At 48.7% G+C, this 12,866-nt stretch overlaps 1 protein-coding gene and 1 non-coding gene across 5 annotated transcripts in view; one reads left to right on the top strand and one right to left on the bottom strand.

Moving 5' to 3' along the window:
• TUFT1 (tuftelin 1) overlaps positions 1–8,831 on the top strand; it is a 51,617-nt gene extending 42,786 nt beyond the window's left edge. For all 4 annotated transcript variants that reach the window (XM_040230681.1, XM_040230677.1, XM_040230678.1 and 1 more), the window contains 6 exons: positions 1,401–1,529; positions 2,265–2,359; positions 4,439–4,544; positions 5,385–5,468; positions 6,388–6,488; positions 7,305–8,831. In XM_040230681.1, coding sequence (XP_040086615.1) covers positions 1,401–1,529; positions 2,265–2,359; positions 4,439–4,544; positions 5,385–5,468; positions 6,388–6,488; positions 7,305–7,368 — 579 coding nt within the window. In that variant the 3' untranslated portion in view covers positions 7,369–8,831. The remainder of the gene's footprint in view (positions 1–1,400; positions 1,530–2,264; positions 2,360–4,438; positions 4,545–5,384; positions 5,469–6,387; positions 6,489–7,304) is intronic.
• Positions 8,832–12,094: 3,263 nt separating this feature from the next.
• On the bottom strand, positions 12,095–12,166 carry TRNAW-CCA. The gene has a single exon. It is a non-coding gene; the product is annotated as a tRNA-Trp (tRNA).
• Positions 12,167–12,866: the final 700 nt, after the last annotated feature.

The following is a 12,866-nucleotide window of genomic DNA, read 5'->3' as shown; positions in this document are numbered from 1 at the left end:
CCGTTGGTGCTGTGCTCTGAGCACACAGCAACCTGGGTGCAATGTTTGTGTACAGAAATGAGAGGCCTTCTTTTTACACTTCTGCCCAAGGAACTGGCCTGTTTCAGACTAATATGGGACATTGGAAGGCTTTTCTCAGTCTCTCAGGGTGGATTAGACTCTCTGGTCTGGTTTCCTGAAGCTGGGGTTCAAGAAGGGCAAGATTGTCTATTACCACGAAGACAACCTGTCATTAAGCGTGGGTTTCCCGTTCTACTAGCTCCTGGCTGTCAAGAAGGATTTACTCTGGATGGGGCTGTGTACAATGTGGACAAGTCCCATCACACGTCATCCTTTGCTTTGCTCTCTTCTCCTTGATTCTGACTTCGGGAGGAGCCAGACAAACTGGTTGCTGGTGTTTCATTTTACCAGGCCTGGTTAGGCTTTCCAGAGGTTACCCGGATTCTTTTTTAGTCTCTGATTGGGGAGTCACAGTGGGGTACCTGGAAAGCATTGAAATTGATGATGAAGCAACTGAGTTTACTGTCATTCACTGGCTGTGTAATCTTGAATAGGTCATTTTTCCTTTAGTTGTGAAAGGAGAGGGTTGGACTAGATGTTCATCCAGTCCATTCATGATGTTGCGGAGCGCTGGCTGTGTGCTCAGTGCTGTGCTAAGCTCTGGAAAGGTAGTGGTGCCCAGCGTCTCTGCCATCATGAAGCTGATGGTCTCCTGGGGGGTGCACGCAAGCGACCAGGCAAAATCTGCTCGGTGCATAAGAGGGAAAGGTTGTGTGTCCTCTGTAGACACACAAAGGACACACACCTCATCCGAGCTCCAGCTTCCTGGAAGAAGGGTGTCTAAGCTGAGACCTGAAAGATGATCAGGAGTTGGCAAAATGCACACAGGAGGAAAGGAGACAAGTTCTTATTTTACTTTTTCACTCTAAATTCCACTTCTATCCTTTCCATATTGGAAAATTCTTCCTGGTGCTAGTAACGCTCTGGGTGCTGTTTTGGCCTTTCCAGGATTGCTGGAAGTGAGGATGAGGAAGAGTGGGAGACAGAAGGAGGGACATAGAGATTCCTCCATTGGATTCTTTGTATTAGAAAGAAAGTCATAGCACTGGTTTAAGCTTGGGTGACCCTGGAGGGCTGGTGGGGATGCTGAAGACGTCAGCTATCTGGAAAGCGGAGCTTGTGGGTTCCAGGGGTCACTCTGATTATGTGACAGTTATCCTTGGGAGTGGAGTTAATCTGCTGGTCTCCTGAGTGGTCCTGGAACAGTGATGGGGAGACGGCAGTGTGCCCATCAGGATTGCCTCCTCCTCCCATCCCTGCACCCTCATTCTTGGGTTTTTTCCTTTTTATCTACGTTTGTCCTTCCCCACAGTTCACACAGTCCCCATCCTGTGTCCCAGGTCACGCTCAGCCAGTACCAGAGAGAAGCCAAACAGAGTCAGGTGGCCCTACAGAGAGCAGAGGACAGAGCAGAGCAGAAGGAAGCAGAAGTCGGGGAGCTGCAGAGGCGCTTGCTGGGCATGGAGACGGTAACTGCTGGGGTCTTGCTCTTCAGCACCCATACTCCTGGGCCGGAAGGTGCGGGCGGATTGCCTGAGATGGTTGCAGAGACCTTTCTTTTCTGAGTGGTTCCAGAAAAGCGCATTTCACAGCTTCATTTGGAGTACTGTTCAACCCTTAAGGAATGGGAAGGTTTTTTTTTTTTTAATCTTTTATTCATGTATTTGGCTGTGCTGGGTCTTAGTTGCAGCGCATGGGATCTTTAGTTGTGGCATGTAGGATCTAGTTCCCCAACCAGGTATCGAACCTGGGTCTCCTACATTGGGAGCACAGAGTCTTAGCTACTGGGCACCAGGGAGGTCCCAGGGAAGGTCTTTCTTTATCTAACTTAGCTCTTGGTAACTCAACTTGAACCCATTTCCATTTTAGGTGGGTTCTGGTAGAGCTGCCCTTTGGCCTTTGAAGACAGTTCTTCAGGAGCCACTCAGCCTAGTTCCCTGGGGATCGGTAGCCAGAGCTGGCAGGTGGACCCAGCTGATGCAGGGCCAGCTGGGCGAGGCTGAGAAGTTTCTATGTGCTGAGGGTGGGAAGGGTTATCCCTGTCAGGAGAGAGCACCCAATCAAACCAGCTTGACCTGCTGCTCCCTGGCAGCTGTCCCAGGCCCCGCAGGGGCTGAGTCCCAGCCCTTGGTGCCAATCTTACCCCGAACACAGATACCGTCACCATCTCCTCATTGTAGATTTTCTTTCCTTTGGCCCACCAGGAGTATCAGGCCTTACTGGCGAAGGTCAGGGAAGGGGAGACAGCCCTGGAGGAACTTCGGAGTAAGAACGTTGACTGCCGCGCAGAACAAGAAAAGTAAGGGCCCTGGCTCAGCGGAGGTCGGGGTGCGGGGAGGAGAGGGTGCCGTCCTGGGGAGGAAGCTGGTGCTGATGTCAGGTCTTCCAGCTCTGACTCACTGTGTGCCTGCTCGGGGTGGGGCCCTGCCCAGGGAGATACTGTGGGGAGGCTGCCATGTCTGAGGCACTCATTTTCCAATACCTGAAGAAAAGGCTTCCGTGGTTGTAGGGACGGGGGCAGGCGGGAGCTGGTGAAGTGTCTACCGTTGCTGCACATCATTCTGAGATTCTGAGGTTGTTACATGGGATGTGTTACCAGATTGCACCACAGCCTACTCCCCGCTAAACAAAGTGTTAGGTGCTCAGTCATGTCTGACTCTTTGTGACCCCATGGACTGTAGCCCACCAGGCTCCTCTGTGCGTGGGATTCTCCAGGCAAGAATACCGGAGTGGGTTGCCATGCCGGGCTCCAGGGGAATCTTCCTGATGCAGGGTTTGAACCCACATCTCTTACATCTCCTGCATTGGCAGGTGGGGTCTTTACCACTTGCGCCACCTGGGAAGATCACAAATGGTAAATCAAATTTAACATTAGCATACTGGGGGACTTCCCTGGTGGTCTAGTGGCTAAGACTCCACGCTCCCAATGCAGGGGGCCCAGGTTCGATTCCTGATTGGGGAACTAGATCGCACATTCTGCAACTAAGATTTCACATGCCACAGCTAAAGATCCCGCATGCCGCCATGAAGGTTGAAGGTCTCGAGTGCCGCAGCTGAGATTTGACGCAGTCAAATAAATAATTAAAAACCTGCACCTTTCTAAGCTCAACAGACATTACCTGAAGGGCCTTCTAAGGCATTCCAAGACAAACAGACACAATCCTTGCCTTCTTGGACCCTTGGTCTGCTAAGGTCATCTTCTCTCCTTTGGGATAACCTTGATCTAGGCCTGCCTGGCATGGTAAATACAGACATCTTATTGTAACCTTCTTTTAGACTTTATAGCAGAATTGCTTTAAATTACTCAGCACTCCCTCACCACTCCTGTGGTGGAGGTGCTCACAGGCGGGAGCCTGAGTGGAAGGAGCAGGAGAGACAAAAAAGACCAGATAACCGAGATTTGGGGTTGGCAAGTGACAGTTGCACATCAGAAACACTGATTTTCTCAATAAAAGGAGACCAAGGAATAGAGCGCTGGAGAGCTGAGGGTGGGAACTTAGAATGCTTGAAATTAGGAAGAGTGAGTTGGGCTCGGATTGCATTGTCCCCCACTCCTAGGGCTGCCCATCTTCTAGCAATGGGCTCTTGTCTGCTTCCTCAGGCAGACGCAGAGAATAATGGGTATCAGCAATTCTTAAATGCCCTGAACTCCTGGGCACTCTCCCCAGCTGCCTGACCTTTGGAGATCTTGACCCAGTTTGCTTAGAAGATGCAAAGGAATCAGCAGTGTCTGGGAATCAAGAGACTTAGACTTGGGACTTCCCTCGTGGTCCAGTGGTTATGACTTCTTACTCCCAGTGCTCTGCACTGGGCATGGGTTTGATCCTGGGTCAGGGAACTAAGATCCCACATACTGCCTGGCACAGCTGAAAAACAAAACAAAACCAGACTTGTGTGAAGAGGTGTTAAGGGTCCTCAAATCTTATCTCCCTCTTGGTATAAAATCCCTGCTAACAGCTTGATGGTCTTGGGTATCATAATCCCAGCTCATACATGAATCTTTCTAGGAATAAGGAGCTCATTAGACATGAAGCAGTCCACTTTCTGACAACTTTAATACTGAGAATGTCTTTCCTATTTATTAAATAACATAAGAACTGCTACCTTGGTACATCTACCTATTGGCTCTAGTTTTACTGGTGAAACTATCCAGAATGATTTATCCTTTCTAACCTTTCTGAGCCTCAGTTCCCTTGTTTGGACTGGATGATCTCTAGTGTGCTTCTGATGTGTGTTCCCACTGCCTCCTCCTTACAGCAGAGCTGGGCTAGAAGGAAGCACACCTGATTGGAACCCCCTGAGCTCAAGGTCCTTACTGTGACCAGGTGGAGAAAGCATCTTTTCCTCTTAACCTCAGCCTTTCGGTCTTAATTCCCAGGGCTGCTAACCTGGAAAAGGAAGTGGCTGGGTTGCGGGAGAAGATCCACCACTTGGATGACATGCTTAAGAGCCAGCAGCGGAAAGTCCGGCAAATGATAGAGCAGGTACATGGGTAACCCTGCTCCGGGGGGCCCACTCTGGGAGTCTCTGCGTTGTGTCTAGCCCTGTTTTCCTGTCAAGCCTACACCTTTGTTTATTTATTCTCCTGGGTATCTGGTCTTATATTCTTGAGTGTCCCATAAAACACTTAAGTCTGTCTGTTAAATTAGGGTGATTGGGATTTGCTTTTCTTCCGTCTTTCCCCTACTCTTTTGGTCATTTGCCTTGTGGTTTTCCATGGGAAAAGAAGGAAAAGGTTAGTCTTCCTTGCACGTTAAAAAGTGCTGGTAAATAAGTAATTAAGTCCCAGTAAACTCACTTATCTGTGTGTAGATTTTCAACCTTTGCACCTCATGATGTATTTTCTGCTTTTCCTTCCCTGAGCTTCGGGCGGTCAGCACGTGCTGTTTTGTGGAGCTGTTCTGAGAATTTCAGAGCCCCTCGTTGGGGGGCATAGCTGTGGCATGCCAGCTCCATGGGTGCTAGGATTTCTTCCATCCTGTTCACTGCTGTTTCCCATTGTCTAAAATAGGGACTGTCATATAGTCTGGCATTCAGTATCCCTTTCTTGAACCAATACATCATTTGCATTTCCCAAAGGCAAATGAAATGGCTTTTGAGCCATCCATTATTTTGGATTATGAGGGTGGTGTTCCCCCTCACCCGCTCACGCAAATCTGGAATAATCAAGAGTTTAGTGTTTACTGAAAAGCTAAGGAAGTCATGTGAGAGGTGCAGTACCCTGCCCTTTGTCTCTGCTGGCTCCCCCAGCAGCCGGGCAAAGTTGGATGAGTGTATCATGAGTCATTTCAGAGCGAGCCCTAGTGTCTCCTGTATCTTTGCAGCTCCAGAACTCAAAAGCTGTGATCCAGTCCAAGGATACCACCATCCAGGAGCTCAAGGAGAAGATTGCCTACCTGGAAGCCGAGGTGTGTGTTCCAGGCAGCCCTGGGAAGGGAACAGACTCTTGAAGAAGAATCTGGACACGGGGAGGGGGCGATTCTGGAGGGGTCTTGGTCGTGTCTTGCTGCTGCTCTGAAGTGAGTGTCCGAGGTGGTTGGTTGATCTCCAGCTTTTCTGCTGACTGAACATTTTCTGAGACTCTTCAGGGCTTGAGGGTAAGACCTGTCCCCACTCTGAAGGGATAGTCCTTGTGGTGCCAACCCTGTGCCACAGCAGCATGAAGGCCGGCCCTTCGTTCTGATTCTGTGGGCTTAGCAGAGGAGCTGACAGTGGAGCTGAGCCCTGAAGGAGAACGCATCCTACAGATGGAGTCTTCTCCATGGCTAAGGTGATGGGCTCGATTGGCTAAGGAGTTCTTCTTGGTCTGATGTCCACCGTACTTCAGAGGCCTTCCTGTCCATTGACTGGCTCCCTGAGATTGCTTGGCAGCCTTTGTGTGAGGGTGTCTCAGATAGAGGGGGAGATCAAAAGAAATAGGAGACAGAGTTGTTTATCTCCAGGGAGTCTGCAGTCTAGATTTAGAGATAAAATCCATTAAACATATACCTAAGGATACTTTATAGAAAAGCATATCAGCAAACGCAAGTAAATTTCTCAACAGACCCTAGGAGATTTTATGTAGGAAATGTATAGAGGGGAAGTTCAGAAGATGATCAGTGTTTAACAGTTATTGAGAGGACACATCCTCAGGGAAGGAGGCTGGAGCAAGTACTGAAGGAGAGTGCAACCTGGAGTGCTGAAGATGAGGGCTTCCTGGTGGTGGCAGGCGCAGTGGGGTAGGGGTGACGGCAGCACCTAGAGCCGGAGACCAGGATGAGCTGGTTAAATGTGACCTACGGCAAACTGGAAGAAACCCAATTCTAATCTCATAAACTTGCGTTACAGAATTTAGAGATGCATGACCGGATGGAACACTTGATAGAAAAACAAATCAGTCATGGCAACTTCAGCACCCAGAACCGGGCCAAGACCGAGAACCTGGGCAGGTGAGTGAGTGCACATGGAGCGGAGCCCAGGAGGGAAGTGAAGGAAGGAGGGGCAGAGCCACCAGAAAGAAACCTTTAGTACCAAGGCCAGGACGAGGCTCTTCAAAGTCCAGTTTCTTTCTCTCCGTCTCTCATCTGACCCATTCTCCACCTGAACCACTTTCTAACCAGGTTAGAGTAGAGCCTGATACCACAACCCCAGGGAAGCCCATGGACAACACTAGAGGCACATGAACCCTTGAAACTGGAGGCAAAAATTGTGACTGTTAGCAAGGGCATATGGAGCTTCCCAGGTGGTACAGGGATAAAGAACCCACCTGCTAATGCAGGAGGTGCAAAGAGATGCAGGTTTCGATCCCTGGGTTAGGAAGATCCCCTGGAGTAGGAAATAGCAACCCACTCTAGTATTCTTGCCTGGAAAATTCCATGGACAAAGGAGCCTGGCGGGGGACAGTCCATGGGGTCGCAGAGTTGGACGTGATTGAGCACACACATACACAGCAAGGGCGTATGTCTAGGGAGAGGGCTTTTTGTTTCTGAAAGAGTCATAGAAAGGTCTAAAACTGAAAAAAAAACCAGGACTCATAGTCATCCCGCTCCTTAGGTGTTCAGCTGCACCCTCTGTGTTCCCCACCCCTGTCATGAGATAAAAGCACCAGTCCCCTGGCTGCTTAGCCCTGACAGTGATGGTTTCAGGACATTAGAACCAAGAGATCAGTGGGCCCTGCAGGGTGGGACCTGGAGGCAAGCCAGAGGGGTGGCTCTGGGAAGGCTGGGCCATGACAGGGCACTCAGCATTTCTGACTTTCTTTTCAGCATCAGGATATCCAAGCCCCCCAGCCCAAAGCCCATGCCTCTCATCCGAGTGGTGGAAACATGAGCCCAAGGAGATGGACGTTGCTGCCGCCTCTGGCCTGCGGAGGAGCCCACCACCCCTGGAGGCTGCCAGCCCTGACTTTGACCTCCCAACTGCTCCCTGGCTGTGCTCAGGCTCGGGCTTCATGGTTCTGTATGCTGGGCAGACGGAGGACTAACACCCCTCTGGACACTGTGGCCTCTGGAGGCTGGTACCCTGCCTGCAGGAGCCAGGGCAGTAGCCTTGTTCCCGTATTTACTATTTCTCTCTGTAGCAGAGCCTCCCTTCTGTTGTAGATTGGAGTTCAGCTGCCCCAGAAGCAGGCCCTCCATGGGTCAGGTCGAGAGAGGTGATGAGATCTGCCCTAGAAGCTGGAGTCCTGGGGGAGCAGAGTTCCTTCCATAAACATAGCTCAGTTCTTAGCAACAAACTGTTTTTCTACTTGCTCCACCCTCAGCCCGTGCTGAGCAGGGCCTCCTGCAGACAGACTGTGGGGTTACCTGTCATGGCCTGGTCAGAGTCAGTGAACCTCAACTTTGACCAGATGGTCTTGTCTTTGGGGGAGGGGAAATGTCCTTCAAGGCGTAGCTGTGAGCAGAAAGGTTCTGTGAGGCCACGGACAGTTATGGGCAACTTCTCTCTGCTGTGAAGGCTGCCAGAACCTCTTAGGGTTTCCCCCTAAGTGGAGGTGCAAGATACACCTCATTCTTCTTGACTCAGAGCCTAAAAACTGTTTTCACTGGGTTACATCGATCTCAGCGAAGAAACTCTGTGGTATTTATTTTGCTAAGTTATTGGTGTTTTTCCTTCCATCTCACAACTGATTTAATCCCACAGTTCTGCAGTCTTCTCTTACGGTGTTTGGATTTACTTGACAGAGGGAAAAGAGCATTTCTAATGGACTCATCGATTTCAGAATGATGTTATAAGTCTTTTCCTCTCTTTTCTCTACCTGCTGCCTTTCCCTTCCTCCTCCAAACCTCAGGAAGGCAAATATATTTACCCTGAGGCATCAGGGTTTGCATGTCTGTTGTTTGGGGGAAGACAGCAATCAGGAGGGATTGAATCCCTCTCTTAACCCTACTGTGCCCCAGTGTTCCACCATCAGTTTGTTATCCTGGCTCTGAATGAACCTGCCACTTGTCTGTGTTTTCTTTAGGGCTCTCCCTGCAGCCTTAAGAAGGAGTTAAGCAGCAGAATGTGGTACTCTAGAACACAGAAAAATGAAAAATAAACATTAAGTCTCTTTAGGTTCTCCTTGGCTTAAAACCAGAAGCCTTAAGTCTGTGGTTTCTGTGCATTGGGGCTAAGCTCCCATGCTAGCTTTGTTCATCGCGGTGTTCTGGTGTTCTTCACACCATTCCCATTTGTACAATGAGGGGGTTGCACCAGATAATTTCCATGGGTCCTTCCAGTTCTGAGACTCTTTCCCATGGCATATTCTTTGTATGGTGAGTTTAATAAATTATGTTAATGTGTCTCTTTGAGCTCCTGGTGTGGTTTCTTTTCACTTTTCGGGGAGGATGAAAGAACATAATTCTAGTGCTTCTTGCAGGTGGGCACCCTGTTGTCCATATCTGGAAGGTGTGGAGACATCCCCAGTACTATGATTTGGGGGCATTCAGAGGAGTTAGAGTGCCTCTGTTAAGCAGCTCAGCTCCATGGTCTGAGTCCTTATTGTAGGAGGTAGCCCCTAACTTTTGCTCTGACTCGTCTGAGGTTGTGGCCTTGTGGGATCCCTAAACTTGGCCAGTTGGAAAAGAGCTGCTCGCAGACAGAGGTCTCGCAATTATTCAGAGTTTTAGCGATCTCAAAACTTAAGAGATTTATTTGCAGACAGAGGTCCTGTAATTAGAGTTTTACCAATCTCAAAACAGATTTACCGATCAGCACTGGAGAGAGGTGACTAACACCATATCCTTCGCAGAAATGAAAAGCTGACTGCAGCTGTTTGAGGCTTTAGGTTTTGGCATCTCTACGTATTGCATTCAGTTAATCCAATGATCATCTTTTTCTTTCTGCCAAAAAAGATGTAGTTGACTGCAGGGCCCAACTGGGACATAGCTAAATTTACAGGAATCTTCCCTGAACCAAAGGAACTAGAAACCCGCTTCATCTCTGGCCCAAGTTCCTCTCTCGTCCCCTTTCTCCTTCAGTCAGAAAAGTGTAATATTTTTCTTTTGTGACTTTTCTTCCCCTTTTTGTTTCTCAGCTAATTCACATTCAGGCTTCAGAATGCGCTGGGAACCTCCTTCCATTCCAGACCTGGGTTTGTCTTGGAGCAGCCTGAGTTCTCTGCTTCCTCTGGCGGTCTTGCCTGGCGTGGGAGTATCTAGACTGTGCTTGTTTTCAGAATATTAAGAGGGTGGAAGCAGGGTGGGGTCACCTAAGGTGCCAAGATGACTTGCAGAGCTGGAAGAAGATGGAGTGAGGAAGAAGATGGAGTGAACCCAGGAAAGAGAAGCTCTGGACTGAACCTCAAGGACCTGGTGAGGCAGCAGAGATTGGACTTGCAGATAATGAAGTGGCCTGGAAATGTTCTGGGGAATAGAACTAGAGCTCTAACGGGAATTCCCTGGCGGTTTGGTGCTTAGGACTCTGTGTTTTCACTGCCATGGGCCTGGGTTCAATCCCTGGTTGGGGAATTAAGATCCCACAAGCTACACAGCGTGACTGGAAAAAAAAAAAAAGAGCTCCGAGAGATTCCTGGGACCAAAAAGTACCTGTGGTGTACATTTCCCCAAGTTTAGTTGTACCACTGCCAAAAGGAACAGGGGCTAAGGAGGTTCTATGGGAAGAGAAATAGGCAAGGAAAAGATAGTTTATATCCTGGCAACCTTTTCAGTTAGAGATGGAGAATGGGGACTGGAGAGCGGGGAGAGGCCCAGGCCTGAGAAAGGGCGTGGTGAGAAGCTGCTCCTGACTAGCAGCCTGTTTACTGCCTGTGTTATGTCATGAGTAAGCCCCTCCTCTGTGCTCCCTGAATGTGCTGTAGAGAGGAGATTGAGTCTGATTCTCTGGGACCTTGGCCATGATGGCCTGGTTCTTTGAGCTGGGTGCTGAGAGCTGCCCAGACACGCAGCCGTCATCAGCAGCACCCTGTAAACTGGGAGCATCACCTCAACGTGGGAAAAGCTTGGAAGAGTGCTCCTTGCCTCCTGAATAACTGCCTCTGTCCTCCCACCTCTTTATTTGTCCCCTCCCTGGGTAGAAAAAAGCCTGATCGGGACCTGGTATTTCAACTAAATGGTGTATTGGGCCTTTTTTTTTAAACTTAGTACCTGAAACCAAAAATTGATTGACTTATTTTCATCTCTGTTTCAAAAAACTTTGCATTATGAAATGTTCCACGATGTCCTCTGGAAAGATGCTTTGACACGAGGTGGCTTAAAGCGACTTGACTGCGGAGGGTAATACTCTGTCTCCAATCAGCACTTTGGTGTGTGTTGTTGGTTTCTGTGGGGTCTCTGCTAATCCCCTGGGCTCCCTCGTTCCTCAGAGCCAAGCATTGTGGAGCCAGGCCTTAGTTTGTTCAGGCTCTGACCCAACAGCAGATGTTTGCCTGGGGCCCTTGGCCTCTTTTCCGTGCTTCGATTTAGGACTGTAGCTTTGCATAGAGAAATCGTTTCCTATTTTCCTTGTCCCAGTTCTAAGCACCATGGCCTTGAAACTCAAAGTTGGAGACCTAAATATTCTCTCGCTCCTCTTTCTCCAAGGAAAATCCTTATCCAGGCTGAGGCTAAAGAAGGTCTTTTTTTTTTTTTTTCCCCAAAAGGTGAGAAATTTCTAGCTCTGTGTGCTCTTATAGGTTGGCAGTGAGACCTACACTTTGAACTCTCAAATGTGTGGGCCTTTTCTCCTGGAATCTCTCTTCCTCTGGAGCCCTCTGGAACATGGGCTTGAGGATAGATGATGGCAGCATAATTAATTTCCTGACCAGGTGTTGGTCTCCAAGTCTTAGACCTCAGGACCTCACAAGCCGAGGGGAAGTCATTTGTCCTCATGACTTTATCTATCAATTCAGTGCTGATTATGCATCTCACCTTTCCTCCCCCTCATTAGTATTCCAGGCCAGACTCGTGCATGTCTGCAGGAGTTGGGGCACCCTTATGTCTGTTTTATATCTATTTCTATGTGTTTGAACTGGCCTGCTATGTAAAATATATAATTATGGAGGAAAATCAGAAAAATACTAATATTTAGGAAAATATTAGTTTTTCTAATAATTTATCAGTTATAATTATAAAATAATATAATATTATCAGTTTTTATAATAATTGTTTGGCTGTGTTGAGTCTTAGTGGTGGCACACATGATCTTTGTTACACTTTCTTTCATTGTGCATGGACTTTCTAGTTGCGTGCTTGGGCTTACTTGCTTCTCAGCATGTGGGATCTTAGTTCTCTGACCAGGAATGAGCCTGCATCCTCTGCATTGCAAGGTGGATTCTGAACCACCAGGAAAAACTCAGTTTTCCACCTGTATGTCTTCTTTACAACATACACAGACCACTTCACTTGTCGTCACCAAGTATGTGGGGTTTTCTGCCCCCCACAACAGGCAATTCTTAGCAACCACCAGCTGGGTTTAGCTCAATTCTGATACCATCTACCTGGAGATAAAGTGAAGTCACTCAGTCGCGTCCAACTCTTTGCAACCCCACGGATAGTAGACTACCAGGCTTCTCAGTCCATGGGATTTTCCAGGCAAGAGTACTGGAGTGGGTTGCCATTTCCTTCTCCAGGGGATCTTCCCAACCCAGGGATCAAACCTGGGTCTCCCGCATTGGAGGCAGACGCTTTACCCACTGAGCCACCAGGGAAGCTCACCTGGAGATAAGGTTAAGGGCTAAATTGCAAGACGCTGCTGCTAAGTCACTTCAGTCATGTCTGACTCTGTGCGACCCCATAGACGGCAGCCCACCAGGCTCCCCTGTCCCTAGGATTCTCCAGGCAAGAGTACTGGAGTGGGTTGCTATTGCCCTCTCCAATGCATGAAAGTGAAAAGTGAAAGTGAAGTCGCTCAGTCATGTCTGACTCTTCGCAACCCCATGGACTGCAGCCCACCAGGCTCCTCTGTCCATGGGATTTTCCAGGCAAGAGTACTGGAGTGGGGTGCCACTGCCTTCTCCTAGCCCCTGCCTAAATCAGATGCCAAAGGTAAGTAGCAGGTCCCTAGCTGGATTTTTGCCTGACTTGACTGCGAACCAGAGATTCCCATAACCCTCTCCTTAGGTTCAATTAATTTGCTAGAGACTCACAGAACTCAGGGAAACACCTACTTACCTTTACCAGTTTATAAAAAGATATAATAAAGGATGCAGATTAATAGCCAGGTGAAGAGATCCATAGGGTGAAGTCTGGGAGGGTCCCAAATGCAGCTTTCGTTTTTGTGAAGTTGAGGTACATCACCTCCCTAGTGATGTACCCTAGTATAAGGATGTGTTCACATACCTGGAAGCTCTCCGAATCCCATACTGTTGGGATTTTATGGACTTCCTCACATAGGCATGATTAATCATG

The sequence above is a fragment of the Oryx dammah genome, unplaced genomic scaffold (assembly GCF_014754425.2).
Source record: "Oryx dammah isolate SB20612 unplaced genomic scaffold, SCBI_Odam_1.1 HiC_scaffold_28, whole genome shotgun sequence".
Classification (NCBI taxonomy): Eukaryota; Metazoa; Chordata; class Mammalia; order Artiodactyla; family Bovidae; genus Oryx; species Oryx dammah.
The sequence above is the reverse complement of the archived record's forward strand: the minus strand, read 5'-3'. Positions and strand labels throughout refer to the sequence as shown.